At 45.4% G+C, this 27,939-nt stretch overlaps 2 protein-coding genes across 8 annotated transcripts in view; one reads left to right on the top strand and one right to left on the bottom strand.

Moving 5' to 3' along the window:
* The window catches only part of Cldn10 (claudin 10), a 73,883-nt gene extending 64,359 nt beyond the window's left edge, over positions 1–9,524 (top strand). For 2 of the 4 annotated variants that reach the window (XM_057786830.1, XM_057786833.1), the window contains exons 4-5: positions 8,410–8,517; positions 9,196–9,524. In XM_057786830.1, the coding sequence (XP_057642813.1) occupies positions 8,410–8,517; positions 9,196–9,319 (232 nt within the window). In that variant the 3' untranslated portion in view covers positions 9,320–9,524. The remainder of the gene's footprint in view (positions 1–8,409; positions 8,518–9,195) is intronic. The other 2 variants (XM_057786832.1, XM_057786831.1) reach the window with 1 other exon arrangement.
* Positions 9,525–11,385: 1,861 nt separating this feature from the next.
* Positions 11,386–27,939, bottom strand: part of Dzip1 (DAZ interacting zinc finger protein 1) — a 45,506-nt gene continuing 28,952 nt past the window's right edge. For all 4 annotated transcript variants that reach the window (XM_057786056.1, XM_057786058.1, XM_057786057.1 and 1 more), the window contains 9 exons: positions 25,972–26,034; positions 24,286–24,422; positions 21,112–21,274; positions 20,499–20,628; positions 19,966–20,019; positions 18,711–18,904; positions 16,636–16,766; positions 14,978–15,146; positions 11,386–12,438 (listed from right to left, as the gene is read on the bottom strand). In XM_057786056.1, the coding sequence (XP_057642039.1) occupies positions 12,329–12,438; positions 14,978–15,146; positions 16,636–16,766; positions 18,711–18,904; positions 19,966–20,019; positions 20,499–20,628; positions 21,112–21,274; positions 24,286–24,422; positions 25,972–26,034 (1,151 nt within the window). In that variant the 3' untranslated portion in view covers positions 11,386–12,328. The remainder of the gene's footprint in view (positions 12,439–14,977; positions 15,147–16,635; positions 16,767–18,710; positions 18,905–19,965; positions 20,020–20,498; positions 20,629–21,111; positions 21,275–24,285; positions 24,423–25,971; positions 26,035–27,939) is intronic.

Genomic DNA, 27,939 nt, shown 5'->3' with positions numbered 1-27,939 from the left:
GGAGGGCAGAAAGAAAGGAAGAGGGAGGGGAGGGAGAGGAGGAGGGAGGAGAAAGGAGCTACTTTCATATAAATTCTCTCATTCTGGTTTCTGACTGAATGTCAGCCTTGCAGGTGCACACATGACCCTGTTAGACTGTTTTGCTTGTCTTCCACCTTCGTCCTTGAGTGCTGTGTGGATGCTCACGAGGTTACCCGGAACGCGAACTGAGGTTGACAAAGAGCTTGTAGGGTTTTGGCCAGGAGATTATGTGGAAGTCTTAAATACCAAGAGCAAAATAAATGGATACGTATTAAGTTACATATTAAGAAGGTGTGATTCTGTGACTTCATTTGTTCAGAGGTTGCACAGGTCACCTCTGCTTCCTGAAATCCCCGGATGCTTTTGTTAGGCTAACAAGCCTTTCAGCAGAACCAAGAGAGCAACTGTTTGCCCGGTGACATCGCATTCTTACCGACTAGCCTGTGGCGTACCCGGCAGTTCACCCTGTGCTCGGTTCCATCCCTCCATTCTCTGGTCATACACCCGTCAGCCCTCCCAGCTTGCTTCCTAGGAGAAGCAGGCCTCTGGGGGATTCCTTCTGTGATTTGTGCCCACATTGTAACCCTACTGGTAGCTCCCACTTGCTGGTTTATTAATTTGTCTCCTAGACCAGACAGGGAGCGTTATGAAACAGAGAATGTATGTCAGTTGTTGGACTTCTTTTTTTATTGATTATCATTGAGCTCTACATTTTCTCTGCTCCCCTCCTTCTCTCTCCCCTTCCCTTCAATCCTCTCCCAAGGTCCCCAGGCTCCCAATTTACTCAGGAGATCTTGTCTTTCTCTACTTCCCATGTAGATTAGATCCATGTATGTCTCTCTTAGTGTCCTCATTGTTGTCTAAGTTCTCTGGGATTGTGGTTTGTAGGCTGGTCTTTCTCTGCTTTATGTTTAAAAACCACCTATGAGTGAGTACATGTGATAATTGTCTTTCTGTATCTGGGTTACCTCACTCAAAATAATGTTTTCTAGCTCCATCCATTTTCCTGCAAAATGTCTGTATTTTTTTCTGCTATGTAGTACTCCACTGTGTAAATGTACCACATTTTCCTTATCCATTCTTCAGTTGAGGGGCATTTAGGTTGTTTGCAGGTTCTGGCTATGACAAACAATGCTGCTCTGAACATAGTTGAGCACATGTCTTTGTGGCATGATTGAGCATCCTTTGGATATATACCCAAAAGTGGTATTGCTGGATCTTGAGGAAGGTTGTTTCCTAATTTTCTGAAAAATCACCACACTGACATCCAAAGTGGCTGTACCAGCTTGCATGTCTCCTAGACCAGACGGGGAGCATCATGAAACAGAGAATGCATGTCAGTTGCTGGACTTCTTGTAGCTAGCCTGCGCTGCAGGACACTTACAGCCAGGGTGGTAATGCAGCAGTGAGGGTCTAGCCTATCTGTAAAGGAAAGACATTTGCAAATGAGATAAGGGGAAGCAGACAGGAGGGAGAGGATCCTGGGGCTGGAGAGATGACTCAGTCTTTAAAGGCTAGGCTCACAACCTAAATGTCAGGACGGATCCTGGGTCCAAGCTGCCTGGAGTGAACTCTGCTTCCTAGCTTTAAGTTCTATGACATCCTTATGCTTTCGTGCTTTGAATCTATAGAATGCGGATGGGTTGTAATAGCCGGGTAAGATGGCGTCGTTCAACCGTCTACAGTCACGTCTGATGGTGCTTAGTAAATACTACAAAGCGTCAGCTCTTAGTTTGAAAGGCAGTGGTCCTTACATATAACTTCACACAGCAAAACATCATCTTTCACATTTTGAAATTAGCAATAGGGACATACTTGCTTGAATGTTAGAGACCTAATAGAGGGATTACTGCTTTATGATACTTGGCTCTCACGTAGAAGGAAGGTGCAAAGGGATCTAGTGTCAAGCTTTAAGAAGACCCGAAGAAGGAAGGCATATTCTGTCTGTTAACTTCCGGTCACCTGTATCACTGCTCGGAGACACACGGCACCGTGTCACACACAGTGAGATGTTACAGGAAATGCCAAGTGGCAGCTACTGGGAGACTCCTCGTACCACACAACATGGCCACGGAGTCTCCACAAACACCGGCTTAGGATCTCACTTGTTTTCCGGCAGGCTGCCGAGGACTCTGAATGAACGTTAGAAACATTTTAATTGTTCAGCTTTTTTTTTCTTTTTTGCCATTGGTCTATCTGTACATATTCACTTCACTACGAAGGAACTCACCCACCCATATCCACAGAGACTTCAGCACAGGCTTAGCCCATGGAATTTGCCCTGAAGGATCTCAGGGCAGCATCTGCAGTCAGGAGTTTCCTATACGGAAGGACACGGTCAGTTTATTCAGACTTCCGAACAGTTGGTAAACATGTCATGGAGCTGTCTGCGACACTGTGACTCAGCATGCCATTCCCGATTCAGGGCAGGTAAACCCCAATTATCCACACTGCTGGAGGAGACCAATGGTGCTGGCGTTGCTAAGCAATGAACTTGCTTTTGAAACGATAGCTCGGAACATGAGAAAGTTCTACTAAATTATAACTTACCTTGGCTAACACGCCGTTTAGTTTTCCACTGTAGAAGTTTTCTAAGTTTCCATGAGTGACAGGCACCTGGGGTAGTGTGAGCCGGGAGAGCACTCAGGTCAGCCATGAGAGTCTGGGGTTTGAGCATCTGGGCCCTGGGCTCTTTGGGACCTTAGATTAATTCAACAGCCTCATCACAGTAACACAGATTGGCATTGTTATGAAGATTAAAGACAATAACATACTGGGGAAATATTGGTTAAAGCTACCAAATTTCAGTAATTTTATCTATGAATTTACTTCAGCATTTTTGTTTTGTTTTTCGAGACAGGGTTTCTCTGTAGCTTTGGAACCTGTCCTGGAACTAGCTCTTGTAGACCAGGCTGGCCTCGAACTCACAAAGATCCGCCTGTCTCTGCCTCCCGAGTGCTGGGATTAAAGGCCTGCGCCACCACCGCCCGACGTCACTTCAGCATTCTTGATTGCTTAATTTTTTGCTATAACTTGGAATAATTTCTAACACTCATTTGCTCTTTTAATTCTTTAGTGAGTTAAATAAAATCTTTGCCGTGTATTTATCTTTAAAAAAATGGAGGTGAAAGCAGTCGCCGCAGTAGCGCACAGGAAGAAACCAAAACAAGATTCTTGACATTGGCACCTTGCTTGCACAACTCCAAACTACCTAGGGGCAAATGGTAGTCACAGATGTGGGAAGCTAATGCCCGCGAGCCTGTCGCGGTCTCCAGTTCAGAACGGCACCAAAGGGAGAAAAGAAAAAAGTCAAGTTTTTCAGATTTGAGGATTCCCCATCAAGATCCCATAACGTGTCGTTTAAATTTTCTTGCCTTGCTTTTGCTGCTGGTTGGGACCCCTGCCACTGTTCTGTAAGTGTTGTGGGGTGCCAGAGGGAACAGTTAGCAGGAGAGATGGGGGCATGTTACAGACGGGAGGTGGACTATGGCAACCACAGGAAGGGCGGCTCTAAACAACCCACTCTACGCCAGCAACCTGGAGTGGGAAGTGTTGGGAGAAAACATATTTACAGGTAATCCCTATAGAATATCCATGTATACAATATATCCTTGCAGATTTCTGGCCCTTAGATTATATAGAGGCGTTTACATCATTCACTAGTGTCTAAAAGCCTGGCTTACCAAGAGAATTCAATTTTGAAGGTATCCATGTGGATAACATGCACATTCTAGATTTTTTACATTTTTTTCTTCCCCAAAACATATTGTTGTGCGGTAAGGTAGCTGGCATATTTATTTTTGCTATTCCCATTCTTAAAGCAAGGGCTTTGTACTCTAAAATGATCTGTGACCTTCACGAAGGTCACTTCAGTTTTCCGTGGGCCCGAAAAGGATGAGGAGTTTTCATTTGTTGCAGCCACTTTGTTTTCGGAGGGGCTGCTCAGTGTGCCCTGGTTAATGGCTCCCTGCCTCTCGTGGTGTCGGATGAAAAGACAGCCCCAGGATATTTGGAAGGAATTCCACACCCCACAGTTCTGGAGCCGCTGAGAACTTAATGAGCCGGGGAGGGAGAGAACCTTTCTGAAGCGGGAACTAGCAGTAGTTTTCACTGACCCGGATTTAAAAATATCCATCAACTCATTTACTATGAGAGCAACCGTCAAGAGCCCGGGTTTAAAAATGGGATCTGAGCCGGGCGGTGGTGGCGCACGCCTTTAATCCCAGCACTCGGGAGGCAGAGGCAGGTGGATCTCTGTGAGTTCGAGACCAGCCTGGTCTACAAGAGCTCGTTCCAGGACAGGCTCCAAAACCACAGAGAAACCCTGTCTCGAAACCCCCCCCCCCAAAAAAAACATGGGATCTGACATTTACTTAGCTGAAATACGGGGTGAGTAATGTAATCTTGCTGAGCCTCAGTTTCCTTGTTTGCAAGATAAGGATATTTCTACCCGCATCTGGGGATTGTATGAGAATGGAATGGCAATGTGTGTTAAAAAAGAAAAGCACAGCCGGGCGGTGGTGGCGCACACCTTTAATCCCAGCACTCGGGAGGCAGAGGCAGGCGGATCTCTGTGAGTTCGAGACCAGCCTGGTCTACAAGAGCTAGTTCCAGGACAGGCTCCAAAGCTACAGAGAAACCCTGTCTCGAAAACCCAAAGAAAAGAAAAGCACAAATCCTAACAGTAAGGGCATGCTGCCTCCAAGTCTTTACTCAAAGCACATTGGTATGTATCTGGGAGGGTTGAGGTCACGCCTGTTTGCACAGACATGCTCCTTGAGTTCTATTGTTAGAGTTATCACACTGTACTGTAATTATTTGCTCAATGCCTTACCAGCCCGCTAGCCTATGGGGTCTGTGGGCAGAGCGGCCAGGCCGACCACCTCTTTCCATCCCTAATATGATGAGTAGCGCAGGACGTGGCTCGGCCTGGCAGTGGTGGTCACGGAAGGAAGAGCCCCAGGAAAGGAAAATCAAGTCAGAAATGGAGATTGGGGTACGAGGTCAGCATGTGGAAATAAGCGGTTGTTCCTTAGGGGGCTGTGCAGGCTGAAGGGCTAAACTGTGAACGGAAGGGTGTGTTGTCTTGAGTCGGCCACACCACGGTGCTTTAACCCGACTCTCACGGAATGAAGGCCATGAGCCGTAGATAGCTCTAGACGCACCAGGGACAGGATAGTGACTTTAGCCCATACCCCAAAGCATCTATGAACCCTTCAGATCTTTTTGGTTTATCCGTAGGATACTTTGAAGCAGTTAATCCATGTTTTTATTTTTCTGATAGAAGTAAACTCATCCCCAAGTCTTAGCTCCCCAAAGTCACATTCTCTCACAGAGACGTGTTGAAGCTACACGGGGGCAGCCATCATCCGATAAGTGCTGTCGTTTGACACACGCTGAAAACAGTTTATCCCGAAACCAGCTTCTGCCCTCACCCCGAGAGTCATGGTACATCTGGAGCCGGGCATATTTGTTCTTCTGAAATAAGGAAGAAACTGTGGTCTTGGGAACAAAGAGGCCACACTGTGACTGTAAAAGCTGGCTTAGGGACAAGAGGATCTACAGCACAAAGCATGCTGCAGAGAATTTGAAATTTGGATAATCTTCCTCAAGCGTTGAAATCAGTCCCTTAGCATTACCGAAAGTCAAGAAACACTTCCGGGCAGAGGTGAGGGAGACGTGCCTTGGAAGCAGATCTCGGTCGGTGGTTATATTGTCCTCTCTCTCAACGCCGGTCAGTGTTTGCCAATGACGTGCACTGATTGGTGTGAACCGAAGTCCCTGATGGGGAAGACTGGGACATGTGTCTCTCAAACAGAATGAAGAAAAAATCTTAGAAAGGAAGAACCAATCAGAAACTCACCAAACAGAATTGTTAAAAGGGGGGGGGGAATGTATAAAAAACAACTCCAGATTTCTCTGAAGTGTTTGACAAGATTTACAATAGAAATCAAATGGGAAAAAAATTCCCACGAAACTGGTCCTACATTTGTGAAAAGTAAAATATATTTTAAAAATGGAATGAGGGTCTGGGGATGCAGCTCAGTCTGTGGAGCGCTAGCGTAGCGTGCCGGAGCCCTGGGGTCTACCCGGTCCCCCACAGACACCAACCAGGGTGGTCCACCCACAATCCCATCACTGTAGAGGTAGAGACTGAGAAACAAGTTCAAGCTCACCCTCAGCTACACAGCAAGTCTGAAGTCCTCCTGAGATCCATTAGGCCTGACCCTGTCTCAAAACTTAAAAACTAGAATAAAAGAACCAGTTATTATATAAACCAAGATCATCATCCCTAAATCCCCTCAGGAAGTTTCAAGACGGCTTGAGTCAGTGAAGACGCAACGCTGAGGTTTGCTCCACCCTGTGAGTGCTTGCAATGCTCCTCTCAGGAAGGTCATGTCGCTGAGCTGTGTGAGCTGTGTGGCTCGTGGCCTCTGGGATATTTTCTCCTCACTGACCATTTGTAAGAGCTGGAGACTCTTGCCTAATCACCGAGGCGGCTGGGACTGACATCCTCCTTCAGTAAAACCCATGACTGAAAAGAGACCGGGGACTCTTGGACGGTGAATGTCCAGTACAGCACAGGGCAAGGAGAGATGACCTCCGGGGTGGAGAGAGATGTCAGATGAGGTTCTGTTTCCTATGGGAACGGTCTCCGTGAGAAGTGTTGTCCTGAGCTGCTGTCACAGAATGAGTCCAGTAGGATGTGAAGCCAGTTCCTTCCGGGACCTCAGGGGTTCAGGGGAGTCAAAGGTCACGCACCTGCAATGACGCACGACTCTGCATCTTAGGAGAGGACAGGAGAATCTGGGCAGTGCTGTTTTCGAATACAGAGCATGACAGTTTGTTGGTTTTGTTACTGAGAAATCCGCTCCCCACCCCATTACTCCTGATCTGGCCAAATCTCTTCTGATGTGTACTTCACTCCTGGCCTTCTTGGTGTGTGTGTACGCGTGCAGCCTGAAGGTGTGTCACCACCCACAACTTCCTGTTTCTGTCGCTGCTACATCAGAAGCCTGGAAGGAGTCTTCGGAAGCTGACCAAGTGCTAATCCCTACTTGTCCTGCCACACCTGTCCCTTGTCCCCATCTGTCACCTGACTTCCAAGGACGTAAGTGTGAGAGAAGAGAAAGGATCACACTACAGAGTACGCATAACTCCATCCCAGATGGAACAAAAAAAAAGTTCCTGATGCATTCCCTACCTGCTAGTGGTGCAGGCTCCAGGGACTCCTACAGCTACACACAGACCACCACAGAAAGCCCATGCAGGGATACAAGGGTGCAGAGACTCCCCCTACACAGTCAAGTGGGCAGGATCAATGGGCTAAGGACCTTGGAGAGCTCCTGCCGGCTGTTCCCCACAGCAGTGGGGCCTCCACACCAAGCCAAAGCCAGGCTCTTTCATGCTTCATGCCTGGTCCATGTCAGGAGCAAAAGAGAGGGTGGCTGTCTGGAACCCCGTCTTCTCTTCACTTTGGGCTCTCCTGAGATTATCTCTGCATGGATCCGTGTGACCAAAACACACCCTGGGTTCCTTTTATACTGAAATGCACCAGGAGAGCTTTTCCTTAGTCTCGCAGTGTGTATGCTTGTGTGTGTGCGCGTGTGTGCATGTGTGTACACGTGTGTCTATGGAACAAAAGTGAGATGCTTTCTCACAGAAGTAAACAGTTCTACAGGAAGAGGGGCAGGCAGACACTAGAACCCAAAAGCCTCTGCGGTTTTACAAACCTCGTTCCTTCTTTTAGGGGTGTGTGGCTGTTCCTCACCTGAAAGGGTTTCTTCTAGCTGTCTGACAGGTGACTTCATTTTTGACAGTCCTATCCTTCCCGCCTGGGGAAGGACTATCTACTCGTGTCTGCATTCACTTTGGCCATTGAGGAGGCATTGTATTCTGCCATCTCGAAGCCTGGTCACTGGTTACCTCTAAATGTCCCCAGTAGACCATAGGAATGATGCTCTCCTCTGGCCCTCACCCTTTCTGCACAGACGCCCGGCACCTTCATATTTTGCATACAGCAGGTTATCTGATGTTTACTGAACTTGCTAGAACAGATGTGGAGGTCGGGGTCCTTTCCCTCACTGCAGCGCGGATAAGTGATTTAGTCCGTGGGACAGAAGAAATGAGCGGGAAGTTCGGGAAAGCGAAGGCAGAGAATGGAAGGTGCTCATGAGTCAGGTAACCCCGTCGTTGACCTGGCTGGGCCTCGCTACCCTCGTTCCCTGTCAGGAAGCAGGAGAGACTAGAAACAAACACTGACCCCAAAACGTTCCTACTTCCTTTGTTAGTTTATATAAGGAAAGTGTGGGCGGTTAGTAAGCTGTAGTCGGCAGGGCTTGCCCAGCGCCCGTGAGCTGCCTGTAATGCCGTGTTGTTTCCTCACAGGTACGAGCTGGGAGCCGCTCTCTTCATCGGGTGGGCAGGAGCCTCGCTCTGTATCATTGGTGGTGTCATATTTTGCTTTTCGATATCTGACAACAATAAAACACCCAGGTAAGAGAGAGAGAAACAGCTGCTAAAAAAGGGCTACACCTGTGGTTCCTATTGCTGCGACCCTTTAGTACTTCATGCTGTGGTGACCCCCCCCCCGACTAGAAAATTACTTAATTGCTACTTCATAACTGTAATTTTGCTAGTTTGTGAATTATAATGTAAATATTTTTGGAGCTAGAAGTTTGCCAAAGGGGCCTCAACGCATAGGTTGAGAACCACCCAGCTGTATTATTTCTAAATCATTACATCTGGGGCAAGTTACACACAATTTGTAACTCTTAGAAATGAGAAGTAACTGTGGGAAAGGGTTAGGGACAGGTATTATTTTTAAAGCTCGCCCTGCTGTGTTCACTGCGCCTCCGTGTCTGCACTCTGTGCGCTGGCAGCGAGTTCGCGAGCTTTGGGCAAGGGGGCTGGAGGTTAAAATACACAGACACACAGAGACAGCAACATGGGTCATCCTTGAATTCCCCAAGAATGCCCCTTTATTGTGTTCAGGGGCAGATTATATAGAGATAGCCACGCCCCAGCCAAACCCACCAGAAACCACTCTCCTGCCATCAGGAGCTCCTGAAGGTCTCGTGCTCAGAGCAGCTGTAGGCACTCAGATCAGGGGATTACAAGAAATTCAGGATCTGGGGTCTCACTGCTCCCAACAAAGTATGCATTACCTTTCAGAATGGGCTACACGTACAATGGACCCACGTCTGTCACGTCTTCCCGGACCAAGTATCATGGTGGAGAAGGTGATTTTAAAACCACAGGTCCTTCAAAACAGTTTGATAAGAACGCTTATGTCTAAAGGAGCGCCTGACGAGCTGTGTCTTGAAACTGAACTGTTCACGCAATGATCCTTCCGGGGCCCTCCTGTAATTGCCGCTTCCGCTTGTTTTTTTAAAATATGAATTTGAAGACTGTTGATTGGACGGATGTAAATGTTCTTATAGCTATATGCTGATCATTTTCTGTTGTGCCTTTCTATAAGGAAAATAAACAGGTTATTTACAGGATCTGCGTATTTTATACCCACAGAATACATGGACGCTTAGTTCAAAGGCTCAGGAAATGTTGGGGTGACGGTCACTTTGATCTTTGGTACGCTGAGAGCTTCCCTCGTCCCATCCACATGTTAGGCAGAAGTATGTCAGCAATGGTGGCTTGTAAACGGGATGCGGGCAAGTTGAGACTATTCCTCATCAGGTGTCCCAGATAAACAGTCACGTCGTTACCTGCCATGTAGAGCTGCCTTCCAGTTTCTTAGACCTGTCTGACAGGACCGCCATTCATGACAATGGCTCAAGAAAGGACTACCGAGGCCAAGCTGTCATTGTCCTTTAAGTGGATCATAGATTACAAGGGTTGTCTGACACCCTTGGGTGAGCTGGGCCCTGGCTGTGGTTGAATCCAAAGCCAGCTGAGGAAGTAGCAGGGAGGGCGGGCTGTGCGGTGCCTGCTGTTCTCAGTTCCTGTCTGTCTCCTGAGTCCTGCACATAGCACTCAGGAGGTCACTGAGACACTGGCCAGTTTTCAAGACAGGGATCCTGAGGCTGGCCTGCAAACCACCTGCCGACAAAGGCAGCCCTCATCACCATCCCTACACAGCTTGTGTGACCCAACTCACTCACACCCCCAGCGCCCTTGGTGGTGGCTCCTTTCCTCCTCCTGCATACGCAGCCAAGAAAAGTGGAGTAGAAAGCAGAAGCCTTTGAAAGATGGGGCCAGGACGTGAGCTGTTATCAGTTGTAAGAATCCGGCACCTGTGTCAAGAGCTACAAATCGTCCGGGATGAATCACACGGGTGCTGGGTGCCACGTGACTTTCCCCAAGAGCGAATGATTGAAAAGGAAAAAATCACATTGTTTGCAGGAACTCAATGGAAAGAAAAAGAAGTTTTAAAAAATGTTTTGAAAAATACAATTAAAAATTTTTAAATGCCATACCTTGTTAATACTTGAAATATTTTTTTTTGTAAGCACCACAGACCAGTGTGGAAACAGTATTGTGAAGGCATACATCTAAAGTGATTGTTGTTCTTCAGCTGAGCTGGTGAAGAACGCGGATGGGTAGAATATAGGGAAGTAGAGGAGAAAGGGGTAGATGGTATTGGGCAGGGGCCATAGGTCTGGCTACAGAAGAAAGAATAAATCAAACAGAATGGGGAAAAATGAAACAAAACTAAACAGAGAAGTTAAAGAATTGAGTCTTGTGACCAAAATATACCAAGTTAATTCCTATGCTGGGTTTGGGCAGAGGACCATTATACTTCCCCAGTCCCAGAAATCAAACCACGGCACAGAACCCGGAGCAGCCTCTCTTTCTTCATGATTTCAAAAAGATCACATCTCAAAATTCTACCCGAATGGAGGCCTAAATCACACCCAGAACAGAAGCAAAGCCACGTAGCTCAGGCTGGGCGTGGTCATACACACGCACGCACGCGCGCGCGCCTCTAATCTCAGCACTCGGGAGGTAGAGGCGGCTGGATCTCTGAGTTCAAGGTCAGGCTGGTCTAGGGCAGGTTGAGTTCCAAGTCAGCTGTGGCTGCCTAGTTCAGACATTCTTAAAAAACAGAATAAATAAATAAACAAAAAGCTATGTGCTTCGATCGATAAAAATCTGTTGCGGAAGTGAGTGGGGCGCAGGCTGTTCATCTCTACCCACATCTCAGTCTGACACTTAATAAGCTTTTGGATGTCTACAAAAGGCGAGCCTATGGTGGCCCCTGCAGGAGGGTGGAAGGGTGGATGGCAGCCACAGTAGCCGTAGAGATTTATTCCAAGGTCAGGGTGTCAGAAGCCATGGCTTTGTGTAAGCCCCTTCATAAAGTTAGCCGAGAAGCCATCCCCAATAAACAGCCACAGTCACAGGTTGTCATGGAGGACTTTACTGGCACTGCTGATGGATGACAGAAGACCCCAAATCAACAAGCTATTAAAATGTTACCTTTCTTTTTTTTTTTTCTGAGACAGTGTCCTAATGGTACCACAAAGTATAAAAACTATTTTTTTAAAAAAGAAAAAAATTAAAAAAGAAAAAAAAGGCAAGCAAACAGTTTACATATAAATTTTCCGATCATTGCCGAGATCACTGATCAAGAATATAAATTAGTTCTGAGGTATTTTATAATGGCTGGGTACTGAAGAACACAGAAAATACACACATGTGTGACTCAGGAATGGCTCATCTCTTTCTAATGATCATCTCATGAAAATCAGTTGGCATTTAGAACAGTTGCACGCTATTCATAAAATATCCGAGATAAATATTACACTGCAGAAAATAATTGGTCAATAGCAACATGCTAAGAGGGCCTCAGAGCTCCGTGGGATCAAAGGTACTTCAGGGAAATGTATTTAGCATGGGCCTAGCTAATTGTTACCATTCTAGACATAATGTGTACGGAAAACAACCAGTTTAACACGTAGGGTGTCACTGGTATCACTAATTCAATTTTGAAGAGACTTAACAGAATTTTGTAACATAAAAGCTACTGACGTGACAGAACATATTTTAAAAAGCTACAATAACTCAAACCAAAGCCTACTATCAGTCAAAAAAAAAAAAGACTTAAAAGTTATTTGAAAAAAAATACATTTAACACTAGAGTACCGTACTGGAAAACACATTTTATGATTTAAAGGACATCTTGCTTCTACACAGCCGACAGTTTTCAATTCTGCGGTACGTGTCGTCAAAGACGCCCTTGCTCTGAATGAGTTTCCTTGTACGGTGGGAATGCTGAGGAGCGCTGGAATCCTATTGGCTGTCGGCCAGCGCTGGCTGCGGAGCGGTTCTCTGACTGGAGCTGTACCTACACGTCCATGACATCCCGAGCTCCTCCCATCCTCCCCTTCGCATCACTCCAGTCAGTCACAGTCACTAGGCTGCTTTTCAGGGTGCTCGATTCGTTGTCTTGAAGTCCTGGACAGGGAGCAGGAGGGGGAGGGGACCTATGGTTAAACTGGGATATTCAGACCCCCACTTCAGTCTTTGTTCACCCAGTGTCTCAATCTGTTCACCTTGCCCCAGGTCCCTACATGCTTTGGGGGAGGTTGCTAGCACGCCCACCCCCAAGTTGGCCACATTTCTAGATCTCTTCACAGGACACGGTGGCCTGTGACCATCCATTCTGACGCCCATGAGCTCCAGGGTAGCTGGGCCTGTGTCCTGCTTCTCTTTCCCTGGTGTTCAGCATGGAGCCTGGATACTGAGTTTTTGGCGTGTCTGTGCTGTGTTATTAACTACAAGCAAACAGAAACCGGGCAGGAAAGGAACATGCAATCCTACACATCGATGTGAATCTCTAATATTTAGAGGTAAGTGTTAAACAGAGATTTTGCTGGGGCAAAAGAACTTAAATTTGAAGTTAATTACAGTCATGGTTTTGAGCTGCGGGAGCAGCACGCTGTGGAGAACTCCGCTCTAATTTGATTCTAGAATGTTCTCTGAGAAACGTGGGGTCCTGGCATGGAAGCATGCTCCCAGTTCCTCATAAGGCAATGTCTCTCAAGCAGTCTTTTGGGTTTTCTGAGTCCTAAGCAGAGATAACTTCACAATGGCACTGCTGCAGACACATTATCATGTGGCAGTTACTGTACAGCTGACATACTCAGAGCTGAGAACTCCCATAGGGGACAAGATGACCTGCTGCAGACAGGAGACATGGCTGTGGGAACTCTCTGCACTGGCAGGAAGCTGCGAACAGGGGCACAACGAGGTGTCGAGGATGGTGGTAAAGACGCCCCCTTCTTAGCAGGACATCAGTAGCTAATATCTGAAGTTGTCAAATCAAGAGGCAGGTTTGAGTGCAGTACTGAGAGACATGGGAATGGCCCACTGGATATTAAAGATGGTGAGCAATATCATGGAGGACCCTTCTGCTCATCTTACCTTTTATAATACACCAGGATTACTTTGATTTTATATAAACTACAACTGGGCATGGTGGTATAACTGGCGTGGAAGATGTGCATGTATCTTGAAGAGATACCGTGCCATTCAACACAATGGACTTCAAAGAAATGAGAACTCCCCCCAGGAATCTCATGGTGGGAGGAGGAAAAGGCCCTACCCAAAATGAGATGGGATACAGTTCTAACAATAAGTCAGATTGTTTCTCAGGTTAAGACTAAATCCCAGGCAATGGTTGGGTCAGTGGTGGGAGAGACCAATTGCTCAACCATGGATGCTCTTGGCCTCTAAACTTTGACTTGGGGGTGGTCACTGGACAGCTCTGTCCCTCTTCCTAATGCAGTCACACTAAACAAATCTACTTTGTGGCCCGCGGTCAGTTTGGGTCTTTTAGTTGGCTTATTGGGGATGGGTGGCTGGATCTGACTTGGCACACAAGCCTAGATTTGATCCCAGTAGCACACCTATAATGCTGGTGCTCCAGATGTGGTGCGGGAAGACTGAAAGCTCAGGGCCAGCCCTGGGCTATACCGTGACGCAGGTGAAATCTCGTCTCAACAAGTCAATCAAGCAAAGTAAACAGGATGTGTATATGTATGCACACACACACACACTCACACATGTGGGTGCACACACTTATTGACTTTGAATTTAGAAACCAGGTCTGCTGAGAGTTACATCTAGGCTCTCTTCTGGTGGACAGGAAGCATTCCAAATTACAATGTCAACGTCATTTGTGATCCATCCCACAGACTACAACGCTGAAAAAAAAATCACCTTGGAAGAAAACCAAGTACTTAGTAGGAGATACAGGAGTCCTGGAGGACTGCAGAAAGCCTGTTCTCATCCTTGTGTAAGCTCAGAGAGGATCATTTCTAGAGGCATCTGCACAAAGGGAATATCTGTGTGGGCATGGTGAAAAATAACACTATGTTATTTAATGAAACATTACAGCAGAAATTAAAATGTTTTGTACGTTTGTGAAGTAAGTTACCAATATTCAGATATACCTTGTAATAGAAAGATAACGTCAAGATCTTGGTTCTAACAACTGTGTCATTTGGTTTGGTCTGGTTTTGGTTTTGGCTAAGTGGCTCGACCACTGAGCTATGATCCCAGCCCCCAGCAGTGTGTCTGCCTGAACGAACAGAAGTGTAACTAACCGCAGATAGGTGTACAGTTGAAAGACTCTGGGACCAAAGGCTTAGCTTGATTGCTACAGTGCTTGCAGATCAGTCCTGAGGACTTGAATTTGATCCCCAGATCTCACATTTTAAAAAGGTCACTGTTTCCCCGGCACTGAGGGAGCAGAAACAGCGACAGACCCGGAACTCTCACAAGAACCACCCAGTCTGGCCTGCCTGGTGAGCGCCAGGCCAAGGAGAGATCGTGCCTCAAACACAATGCAGACAGCTTCTCAGGAAGAGACCAGTGACTCCTGCCCACACATGTACATTAACGCGCGCGCACACACACACACACACACACACACACACACGTACACACTCCAGAAACACGGCCCATCCATGTGGGAGTGAGGAATGCTAACCTTCTTCCTTGAATTCCCGAGGGTTCACTGGGCCCCAGGCCCTTGGCACTTGACTGGAATTTAGATCTCTCTTCACAGGTGGGGGTTCCCTCTGTTCTAGCTTTTTCTCCCAGGATTTCTCTTCCTCTAAGGATGATATGTCCCAGCCATCATCATCTCCATCTGTGCACTGAAAGAAACACAGAGAATAAACAGGTTCTCTCTGTAGCTACGGAGCCTGTCCTGGAACTAGCTCTTGTAGACCAGCCTGGCCTCAAACTCACAGAGATCGGCCTGCCTCTGCCTCCCGAGTGCTGGGATTAAAGGCATGTGCCACCACCACCCAGCTATAACTTGCATTTCTTAAAGAAACAGTGCTTCTCGTTCATTTTGTGGTTTAAGTCGAGCAGCCGACACTGAACGAGAAGGTGGAAATGGCACAGGAGCCCAAATGGAGGCACCTTTCAGAGCTGCAAAGTGAATTTTAAAACCCGCATCATGAAATTTACAGAAATCACTTCTCTTTTCCATGCCATAGATTTTTTTCTTTATCAACTATGAATTTAGAAAAATCTAGACTACAAAGATGGTAGCGGGAGGAAACTCTTAGTCAGGGTGATTTATGTCACCCAGGAGTCTTGTAGAATGAGAGCCCCCCCTAGAAGGAACACATTTCTGGCAAGTCTTTTTCCAGGAGAGCCATGCCATCTTGAATGATGCAGCATTTTGACAATTTTATTTTTTTGGTTTGTGTTAACACACAAAAAAACCCAATAACTAATGAAGAATGTTCACCGGATTGTTTTGAGTCTGGTGGATGAACGGGAGTGGGGTGGGCTTAGCTACAGAACTGGAGAGGATGGCCATACTGGAACACACAGTCTATACAGCCAGCTAGGCAGAGCAGCAACAGCCGGGCTCCATTACAAACACTCTAGGTGTTAGAACTGCTCCAGAACCTTCCAGGCCTCTCCGATGATTCTGATTCCGAGGTTGGACAAATTCTTAAAAGTTCCTATTTTACTTCCAGGCATCAGAAAAATCCCTGGAGTAGATGTGGAGGCTCTGGATTCTAGCTCATCCCACTGCTGTGGTCAAAACATCTAACGGCTGCAGGTGGCAAACTCACATAGGATGGGGCTGTGAGAATCTGTGCAGTGAGAGAGACAAATATCATTGCATTGTAGGCTGAACAGTCCTACAGAGAACTGAAATGACTGGGCTAGAAGTATTTCAAATTAGACAGGGAGCTGGGCTTAGGGTTATTTTCAGACATCTTATTGGGTGTGAGTATCTCCAATCCGAAAACTCCAAATCCAGTGTGATTCAAAATCAGAAACTTTCTTGTGTGCATTTTGAATTCTTGTGTACATACTTGAGGCCAGACCTAGACTCTGTAAGCTGCATCTCAAATCCTGCGAATGTCTGAGATGACGCCAGTGTTTACGAAGTTTAGCGGTTTGGGACACTACAGACTTCAGATTGCTTGATCTGTACATACCTGCTGTCAGACAGGATATTTTCTATGGGATGGTTAAAAAAATGCAACACTAAGAACAAATCAGGACGACGCATCAGCCTTCACTATATTAACTAATCACAATCAACTTTGATTCTATTATAAAATATATTTACTAATTAATTCATCCGAAGATGAACTAGTTAGCAAGTGGTTTCACCTTTAATTCTTGCAAGTCTTCCTTTTTGATATGTGTCTCAGCAATATTCATTCCAGTAACTGGTTTATTCCCACTTCCTTGGTGTAAAACCATGCTCTCAACATTTTCAGTTTGTATCTTAACAGAGGTTCCTATAGGAGCAACAGAACACAGTCAAGAGAAGGTTTCCATAGACGGTATCACCATCAGTTCCAAAAGCCCCCAGTCGGCTCTGAAGGAGTCTTAGCTTTACATACCACGATTCATCATTCAAATAAAACTAATTGAGGCATTTTGGGTTTGGAAAGAAGAAGGGGTTGGAGAGATGACGGATGGCTCAGGGGTCAATAGCACCGCTGTTCCTACCGATTAAGAGGTTCAGTTCCCAGGACCCACATCATGAAGCTCATAACCACCTGTTAACTCCAGTTCCAGGCGATCTGATGCCCTCTTGTGGCCTCACACAAGCGTGCACACACATATACACATATACATACACATAAAATTAAAAAAAAATTAAAACTAAATACTTATAATTTCCTTAAGAGAAGAAATCCTATGCCCAGGCATGAAGCTACAAAGTTTTCACTCAAACCAACAGTGGGTTGTCTCATTCAAATAAGTATATAATATTTAATGGGTATGTAGAAAATAGTGCGTTATTTTTAAATGCACTCATTATATTTTCCAAAATTATATAACTATGTAGTATATTCAAATTATATGTAATATAGCTAAACCAGATATATTTAAAATCTTCAATTATAAATGATACTGAAACAATCTATGTTAAGAAGACCATTACTGGCTCTGTCTCCTTTTGGAAGTGGTCAGGAATCTCACACAGGAGGCTAGTCTTTCTTAAGATCACCCTGTCGAAAGCACGGCCCATTAGGACAGCCGTTCTCAGTCAGCCAAGGTTAACAGGTTGAATTCTGTCCCTTGGGATTCCCATGCTGAGGCGCTCAGTTTAGAACGTAATCTTCGTTGGAAGTGAAGTTAAGTTAGAGTGAGGTCATTGAGAGTGGTCCCACGGGGCTGGGCCGGGTAGATGGCTTAGGCAGTAAAATGCCTGCACACAAGCATGGGGACCTGAGTTCCATCCCAGCACCCACAAAAAATCCAGGTATGCTGGCACGTGCATGTAATCACAGTGCTGGGGGAGGTGGAGGCAAGAACATTCCTGGAGCTCGACAGCCTGCTGGCCTTGCCAAATCAGTGAGCTCTGGGTTATGTGACAGACACTGTCTCAAAAAAAGAAAATAAAGATACCCAACACTGACCTCTGTCCTTCATATGTGTACACATGTGTATGCATGCAACCACACAATACACACATGCATATATGCACACACATACATGCACCACACATGTGCATACACTGTTCACACGCATGTACATGCACTACACACACACATACATGCACCACACACACAATTCAAAGAGTGGTCCATGATCTATGTGAACAGTCCTTATTAAAACTAGAAACCAGGAGGCAGGCAGTGGTGGCGCACACCTTTAATCCCAGCATTCAGGAGGCAGAGGCAGGCAGAGCTCTGCGAGTTCGAGGCCAGCCTGGTCAACAAGAGCTAAAGTTCCAGGCTCCAAAGCTACAGAGAAACCCAGGCTTGAAAATCAAGTAAAACAAAACAAAACAAAACAAAACAAAAGCCTAGAAACCAGGACCGAGAGGAACTCACAGTGGAAGATGATACAAAGTTAGACAGGGAGAACAGAGTCTCCCCAGAGAAACAGAGCACACCTTCCCTGTGGCTCTCTTTAGGAAGGAACCTTGCCAACACCTTGAGTTTATACTCTTCCAGCCTACAGGATACGGACACAGCAGATTTCTGGTGTTGAAGTCACTCAGCTTGGGGCACTTCATTCAATCGGCTGTAGGAGGGCCGCATACTCAGGCGTCCTCAACCCGCTCTTCCCTGTCTACTTGAAGATGGGTGGCTGTCTAGCGCTGCCCTGGGACGAGCCCCACAGTCCTCACGCACAGTTCCAGCTCAGATGCCCAGGGCGTGGTGCCCCTGGGCAGGGACCATGTCCTAAGCACACTTGAGAGGGGGTTTTCAGAGATCAAGGCTCACCTGTGGGCTTCGGGGAAACATCCGAGTCCTCCATCTCGCTTCCCTCCGTCCAATCCGTGTCACTTTTGACAGAATTCTTCCGGAAGTTGCTCAGATTACTCTTAGACGGCTGGACCGTAAATAAGTCTGGGGATATGTATGCAGGGATGAAGTCCTCTTCATCCAGCTCCTCCTCCGAGCTGAAGGGCGGCGTCCTGTATAAGTCAGAACCAAAATGGGGGTACAGGGGTGCTGTCATAACCAACATGGGGTGTTGATTCCTCATTTCAGAATTTACCACCAGGTGTGCTTTTTTATCTTTTTACAAATCAGGTCTTTTAATCAGCATACAATTGGCTTTATTCTGAATTTTCATGCATATTTTGTTTTTGTTTCTCTCTCTCTTCCTCTCCCCCAATCTCCTGCTCTTCCTTTCAGAGAAGAGACTTTATAGTATCGACATCTCCAGACGCAGGCAAGAGGATGACATTCAACAAGAGAAATTGAGTATCATCCAGAACTAATTAATAACAGAAACATATTGGTAATTTATTGAGTGCCCACAAGTGCCAAGATCCTTTTATATGTTCTCATTTAATTTGCAAAATGATGCTAAGCCAGGTACGGTAGCCCATGCTGTAATCCCAGTTAATTAGGCTGGGGCAGGAGCATTTATCTGTGACTTCAAGGCCAGCGTAGTCAGAGAGAGGTCCAGGCCAGACAGACCTTGTCTACAAAACAAACCAGCACCAGAAAAAAAAGTATTCTGGAAATAAAAAAGTGTCACATATTACGGAATTTTTTAAAAATTAGATTCAAAAAGAGCACCTGATGAATATCAGCTGCTGAGTGATCGGGCAAAGATTCTTATCATCTCAGGGGCCCCAGCGGGAGGCAGGCTGGAGTCATCATTGCCATTACAGGGAACCAGAATGCAGAAATGGCCCCGACCCCTATGTGATCCTGGATCCAGCCACCGAAACGCCGTCTGTTCTATTTAAATGTGCTTGTTAAAAACTACACTGGGGAAGGCTGTTTAGAAGGACTCAGGGGTGCTCCTTTTTCTTCACGGACGCCGTGACATGGTGAACTGAGTGACAGGGTGGCTGAAGATGGCATGTCACAAATAATAGACCATGAAGGACTAGGACAGCTATCCTGATGAATAACCACCATGGCTTCACTTAATCGCAGTGAACCCCCACTTTATCCCGAGAGGAATGCTCAGAAACTTTATATCCATCCCGACACCCCCAGAACCTTGCCCAGCACTCACTTGGTAGATGAAAACTTTCTGAGAAAATGATTTTCTTTGGTACTTTTCTTAAATCTAAAATAAAAAAAAATAAAGGAAGACAAAAAAATTTCTAAAGCATGTAAGTAAATACTATTGCCAACACATATGTCTATGGAAACCACAAAAGTCTGGTTACCAGCCCAAGACTACACAGGAGGTGTGGATGGGATCCGCTGCTATGGACTCATGTTTGTAATCCCCCAGACCTGGAGTGTGGTGACATCTGCAGGCAGGGCTTTGGAAACTACTGGAATAAATGGAGTCAAAGGGTTGGGTCCCCATAATGGGATTACTACCTGTGCTGGTCTGAATGAAAATGGCCCCCCTAAGCTCAAATGTTTGAGTGCTTGGTCTCCACTGGACCTGTTTGGGAAGATTAGGAGGCATGGCCTTCTTGGAGGAGGTATGTCACTTTGACACCCTGATTCTGAACTTCCAGCCTCTAAAATAAATTTCTCTTAGCAACTTCAGTTGGATAAGACAAATAATCATATATATTTGAAAATACTCACTTTGGGACAGCCACCTTATCGGTAAACACAGTCCTCTGTCTGATCAATGGTCTGCCTTGCGGGGGAAGCTGGGAGGCTTTGGGTACTTCTTCAGCTGGCAAAGTGGTCATGAGAGGTACATTGTACCTATCTGGAAGAAAAGCATCGTTCATGAGTCTCCATCGCCTCTGTGGTAAAGTGAAAAGCCAAAGTAAATAATACAATGTTATCCACGGTGTCACTGGAGAGAATAAGCCTGCTTCTTAGGCTGGGATCCAGACTCAGGGCTTCCTTATTATTGTTTATTTGTTCTTGGATTTTTTTTTTTTCTGGGAGAATCTCTTGTAACCCTGGTTGGACTCGAATATGCTATATAACTAAGAAGGACTCTAAAGTCCTGGCCCACCTGCCCTTACCTTCTGAGTGCTAGGATTATAGGGAAATTATCCACCCCAAAGTAGGAGTCAGGGCTTCTTTCAAGATAAAAGTGGAACCCAAGACCCAGCATTTTAAGTGCAGACAGTAAGGAAGTCGTTAGTGTCAAAGTTTGCAAACATTTAAAATTATAAAAAGGTTGTTAGAATTTAGCTCCCTTTTGTAGCAATGAAGTGCCAGGTGGTAGCAGCAGGCTTACCTGAAGATAGTAACACCTTCTCCTCGATTTTACAGGTCAGCTGATGCTCGAGGGATTCTCGAATTTGCTGAATGTCGGGCATTTGCTTTGCTAGATCATGTCTGGCTCCCTGCATGGCTTTCAGTGATCTGGTCAAGATCTCGCAGGGAATGCCATGTATATCCTGAAGGAATAAGATGTTGCGTCAATCCATTATCGTTATCCTTGGGTGTTTTTCATCTGTAGACAAGTGTCGGCATTAACTCTGTTCTTCTGGGCCCAGGGTCATTTAACGTAGGGATGAGGATGCTCCAGCATGAACCAGAACTCTTCTGGTTCCAAAAGGAGCTTGCAGTACAGCTGTGCCTGTTTATGACTGGCTCACCAGCAGTGCAATGCCGTATGATCAGCGGCAAACAAGAAAGACTAGAAGAATTCCGAGAGAGCCTGCCAGAGGCCCTGACCTCCAGGGGAGGGTGGAGATGAACAAACGAAAACAAGAGGCAGTTTCCAGATGGCCGGGCACTGGGGATACCTTGGGAGGAAGACAGGACTTTAGGATTGAGACAGCCAAAGCATGTCCCCCAGGCGAACGCGACAAAGGCCTGGGAGATGGGACCAAAAGAGAAACCTGAATGCTGGTCTGGAAGGCTCAGCAGTCACCCCCACAGGGACGGGAAAGCCATCAGAGTTGACTTCCATCAGGAACTAGAATAATCAATGGGGTGACCTGAGGAACTCTAGGTCTGATGGGAATCTCGTCGGAAAAAGGCACTTAAACGTTAGTTACTTAACGGTAGTGTTTCACACATGAACTCATCTCCCATCTTCACCGCCTTCTCCCAGACTTTCCCCTTCCTTCTGAGTTCCCCGCCCTAGCAGTGACCTCACTACCTCACATGGTTGCCCAGGAGAGACATTTCTGTCATCGGGTAAGTGCCACTTCCAAGTTTCCTGTCCCCTGTCATTCACCTGATCTGCCCAACTTCTGTCTATCGCTCCAGAGGGTCAAAGACTTCCCATATTTCTGTGACCCAGCTTAATGTCTGCCTTCCTACACCCTAGTGGGTGGAAGGATTCAATGGTAAACAGCTGTCAGCCTTCCTAGTTAGCACACAGCATTTCCAACAGTTCCTGCAGGATTCCAGTGATGGTTGATCTGGAACTGGGAGGTTTTTATAAAGTTCAACAGAAAACAAGAACCGGAAGAATTGCCAAAATCTTTCAAACAGCAAGACTAGGGAAAGCATGCCCATGGGAGACAGAAAAATACATGGCTGGTCTAAGTCAGTCTGTGTGGTATGCGCAAATGAATAAAGAATGAATACGGCCAGGCAGTGGGGGTGCAAACCTTTGACCCCAGCACTCGGGAGGCAGAGGCAGGCAGATCTCTGAGTTTGAGGCCAGTCTGGTCTACAGAATGGTTCCAGGACAGCCAGGGCTGCACAGAGAACCCTGTCTTGAAAAAACTAACAACTAACTAACTAACTAACAAATATGGCAAAGTAACTGAAGGTCCAAAGCAGATGCAAATGCACACATGGAGTTTCTACATAATAAAAGAATTATTTCAGATGAACAGGAAATGGTATCAGGACAGCTGCTTCACATGGAAATAAAGCTAAACTCTTCTAATTCTGAAAACACACCCCACAGCCCCCAAACCAGGAAACAAACAAACATGTCTCCAAACACTAGGAGAAAAACCATAGATAAAGCTCTGATGAAATTAAAACTCCCAAAATCCATAGAGACAGCAAATATGAAAACCTAGACTCGAGAGCGTCTGCATGGGACTGGGGACTCTGCATGAATGCCCAGTGTGGCTAAAAACCCACAAAGAGTCTGAGGAATTAGAGACCGGCAAATCTAAGACTTGGTTAAAGACAGCAACTGAACCCTTCTGCCCCTTTAGGGCGAGTGTGGACTGGAACACTTAAGGAAATGATTCGGGAGCAGCTATGATGTTCTATGCTCACACCAGAGCACATGCTCACAACTTAGTAGCCAGAAGAGTCCACAAGGGAACCTGGCATTTCCATTTTCAAGAAGAGAGAAAAAACTGCACAGTGTTCAACTCAGGCCTGCAGTGAGGTAACTAAGAACAGACCACTGGTGCGTGAAACAGACACGGACCACACGGAGTACAGCATCATCAAAGGCAAGATGCAGGAGACTGCACAGACATGCTTCCACATCTGTGAGGCCCAAGAGCAAGTAGACTCAGTCACAACACCTGTCATGTCTTGTTGGAGAGTAGCTGGTGACAGAGGCAAGGAGGAGGTAAGGGCACCTTCTAGGGTACTAGAAATGCCCAACGTTATCATCTGAGTGGTGGTTACAATTCTCTCATGCAAACCCATCCATGTCCTATAAATGCACACACATAAACATACAAACGTGGAGATACACAATGTATCCATATGTTTACTCAAATACATGTATATACATGTACATAAATGAACATATGGTCCTATACAAACGTATGTATACATATGCAGGTATATCCACATATATGTCTACACACAAACAGCTGTGACATACAGCTACATACACATGTATTGATACATATCCATACACTCCACCCACCTATCATGTATGAGCATTCATATGGGTATAATATACATTCATGCTTACAAATACATGTTCATATGTGTATGATACATATATACCTTCATACATACATAGTTACGCAAGCACTTATGTATTTACCTGCACACAAATAAATTCATCAAATTGTCAGTGTGTTCTAATAAATAATTTTTAAAGCACAAAGGGTTTACATGTAAGGTGTGGGACTGAGATTGTTCAATCTGGTTTCAAGATGGAACCTAATTCAGCTGCCTGTTTATTCATCATTTACTAAGTTCTGGTTTCGCAATGAGCAGTGGTTTGAGGTGACATCAGGATGCATTATTCGGGATATATCAATGCACTCTGAGCACCCACACAGGCTCCGGCTCCGGCATTACTAGCTAGTCAAGTCACCTCATCTTTACACAAAACAAGTAACACCACCATTTAGTCCAATTTTCATTCCCGTTTGTAAATAAGTTTGTATTTGTTAAGGCCTTAGAAACGCAACCTGGGTCTTAGCTTGTAGTCTAGAGTTAAGGCGCCTTCTTCTCTTCTCTCGTGTCCTGATTGGGGAAATGGGACAGAACGAGCAAATGCTCAGAACATTAACTAACGTACTGTGTTAATCCCCAGGATCCTCAGCCTCTCCCCCAGCTTCTTCTCCAAGTTTGTCCTCAGCCCCTTTGAGGAGAGGTTGCTCTTCCAAGTTTTACGTAGATGCGTCTTCTTACTTGATTTCTGGTCATTTTCTCGTCCTGAATCAAGGTATCAGTAAAAAGTAGGTGTAAAGAGAATTATACAAACTTATTCTAAGTGGGAAATGACAGCATACAACTTTAAGTTAGAAAGTAAACATCTGTAAAGATTTTAAGGTTTTGGATATTTTATAACTGTAAGGATCTTAGTGTTTAAAACTGTCTGCCTCAGGACTTAGTGACTTCTAAGACTACTGATTGTTTACCCAAATTATAATTAATCAACCTAAGAAATAGTCATATATTTTTTAATGTTTAATCAATGGGAATATTTCCCAAAAAGTTCATTTCTAAGCCTAGTTAGAATTTATCTTATGAAGATAAAATGTCTAATTTATTTAAATTTTATTTAAGTTTTAAGAAGATAAATTTAGTATATGCTAAGTACACAAAAAACTTGCGATTCTTCTCCCCTTCAAAGACTTTACCAAAACTGCAAAGAGGTTAACAACCTATAATTAAAACAAAATAAGACAAAAAGCCAAACAATGAAAAACAATCAATAAAACCCAGGTCATATGCCTTTCACTTTCCATCCCCAACTTCACCTTTTCCCTTCCCCCTTCGTGGTACTGGAGTGGAGCCGGTAATGACAGCCTCGGCTCACCCTGGTCTACTTTTACTGCCTACTTAAAAAAAAAAAAAGTCTAGTTCAAGAGAGCTTGGAACAGGATCTGAATAGCACGTCTGCCCAAGGTAACTTAAGACCCGACTCAAGAGACCCAATAGCTGGTAGACTGTCCAACGCCAGATTTGATACAAGTCTGGCAAGTAGCCTATCATTTTGGGATCCCATATCCAGGCAGGTTCATTTCATTCGAAAGGACTGGACAAGTGTCGTAAACCAGCAAGATATGTATCTCCCTTTCTGACTGGCTGCAGGGAACCCCTCCCCCAGCCACTCTCTGGCCTTAGTGGATGGTACTTTCAGCATCTGCCACCTGGATTGCAGGAGATTATTAAACAAAATGCCATTGCCTAACACGTTCTCCACATAGCTGTATGATCCCAATACTAAATCATATTCTGTTAAATCAATGAAGGGTTGTGTGTGTGTGTGGGGGGGGGGGTTCATTTGTTTGTTTTGAGACAGGGTCTCACTCTAGCCCATGCTGGCCTCAAAATCACAGTGATGAAATGCTAGGATTGCAAGCATGGAAAACACAGTGATTTGGAAACGGACACTTTACTCATTCGATACCAACGCTGTGAGAAATCACTCTGACACAAATAGTCTCACACCATCTGGTGCACAGTACGTGTGCCGCTTTGCCGTCTGGTCAGAATATCTGTGCCGAAATAAAGGATTTTTGTTTTGAAGTTTCCTGACGTAGGAACTTTCTTATTAACTTACCTGCAGAAAAACGTAACAATGCAGGGGATACAGGAGCATTAGGGGACAAGATAACCAGGTGCTGTGTGTCCTATCAGCTGAAACTGCAGTCCAAAGCTAAAAGCCTCTCCTGTTTTCCGTATGGCATGACATGCAGCATGAACTTGGACTTTTAAGGTCCAGAACGGAGTAAATAAATAACGCTGGTACTGGTACCTTTTTCCTCCTCTGACGAAAGCTCTTCTATCGGTTCCAGTACATGCGATGGGAACGCCTGCTCTATTCACAAGGAGAGAAAGGAGTAACACAAATATGTTTGTTTCCTTATTTTCAATATATAGATTTGCTTGTTTGTATATAAATGTTTATATACATACATATGAATGTACAAACTACTGTAAATATCCATGTCCATAGATATATTTTGTGAGAATAGCAAAGACCTACTGGGATAATATTGAGGGAGTCACTTTTGATTTTATTATTTTATGTATTTATTAAAGATAGGGTTTTATGTAGTTAGGGCTAGCCTTGAACTCTCTAGGTAGCAAACAATGGCCTTGAACCTTGGCCTTGGTTCCACCTCCTAAAGGACTGAATTACAAGCACGAGCTACTGAGCCAGGCTGAGGCAGCTACAATTAGTTCTTCCGGAACTCTTCAGTTTCTAGGTATTTCCCACTAACTTCAAATATCATTTTAAAACTATATATTTTAAGTATGCAAGTTAAAACTTCTCATCCATTAATCTCTTGCCCGACACATGGGGTACTATTTCAAAAATCCTTCTCAAAGAGACATCTATCTAAAACAGAATACCAGAAATAGAGTGTCCTAAATAAAACAGAAGCCACACCTTCCTAGAGGGATGTACTAGATTCAGATAGCCCACACCCTTGCCCAGACACCTGTCAATTCTCTGAACGGCTGGCTAGCAGTGAGCCAAGATGGACAACTAGCAAACCATGAGCGTGAGAAAGGGAAGCGGCAATGAGAAGACCTATTCTTAAAGACATCACGTCCCCAAACTCCTGTCTTGTCCTGGAGAGCCCAGGTGAGGCTGCAGACTAAAAAAGAGCTGGCCCCTCGCTGGGTGAGGAAAGAGAACTGGACTTTACCCCAGAACCTAGCAGGGTCATGTTATCCACCTACATAAAGGAATCTGCCAGTAGATCAATCAAACCAAGCTCCAGCCTGGGAAAGAAGGAAAATGCTGCATGGAGAAGGTGCAGTGATGGCATTCAGGATTTAGGCCAGGGGCAACGTGCAACCATCAGCACTGGCTTACAGGACTCAAGGCTTACCCACCTGCAGCTCAGACTACAGAGAGAACTTTTCCACTTGACATTTTCACCTTGGTGGTGAAAGCCATTTCATCCTATCTTAGCCTCCAGGATGGTGTTATGTAAGTTTCCTCCGAGATTGAAACATTCTATCCTGCTGGAAGCTCCTTAAACTGGAAAGGTAAACAACTAAAATAGCTCCAGGAAGTCCCCGAAGCTGAGCAGACTCACTGGCCTCCTCCCTGTCAGAGTAAGCAGTAAAAGCTGAGAGTCCCTCTCAGACAGAGTTAAGCAAAGATGACTCTGAGACCAGAAGCAGACACCAGCAGAGCTTCCCAGAAGTTTAGAGCAGAGCCACTTGGAAAGGACACTCTCTAACCCAATGAGCCGCCTGCAGACTGTGTCGTGTGCTCCAGCTCCCCAGCTTTGTGACCTGCCTGGCACCCATGCTAGGGTGGCCAGTGGTGATGCAGTTGTCTGAGTCATTTCTGCTCCTCTAAGTAACGCCTCCCCGATATTCCTGTAATTTAACTCCAATAAAACTCATGGGTTCCCCAAGTTTGAGTTTGGTGATATCTGTACTTGGATCTGCTATGGACTCCCTCTATGGGGTGAGTAGACGTGCTTGAGAAGTTTGTCACACAACACACTGGCAGTGAGCCAACAGTCACTGAGCATTCACAGGCAGTCAGGCATGGACCTGAGTTGTTACACGTCTAGCACCTATGTGGAAAGCCTGGCTTTTATTTAATGGGTACTTCTAGTACACTAATTTGGATAGATGTATGGCTGTGTGAATAAATTTACATATGTATATATACTATATAGATGAAGTATATAAATGTTTTTGGTTTTGTTGACCTAGGTGTTGGTACAGGTTTGAAAATCCAACATGGGTGCAG

The sequence above is a fragment of the Chionomys nivalis genome, chromosome 12 (assembly GCF_950005125.1).
Source record: "Chionomys nivalis chromosome 12, mChiNiv1.1, whole genome shotgun sequence".
NCBI classification, from domain to species: Eukaryota; Metazoa; Chordata; class Mammalia; order Rodentia; family Cricetidae; genus Chionomys; species Chionomys nivalis.
This window is presented reverse-complemented; position numbering and strand designations above follow the sequence as displayed.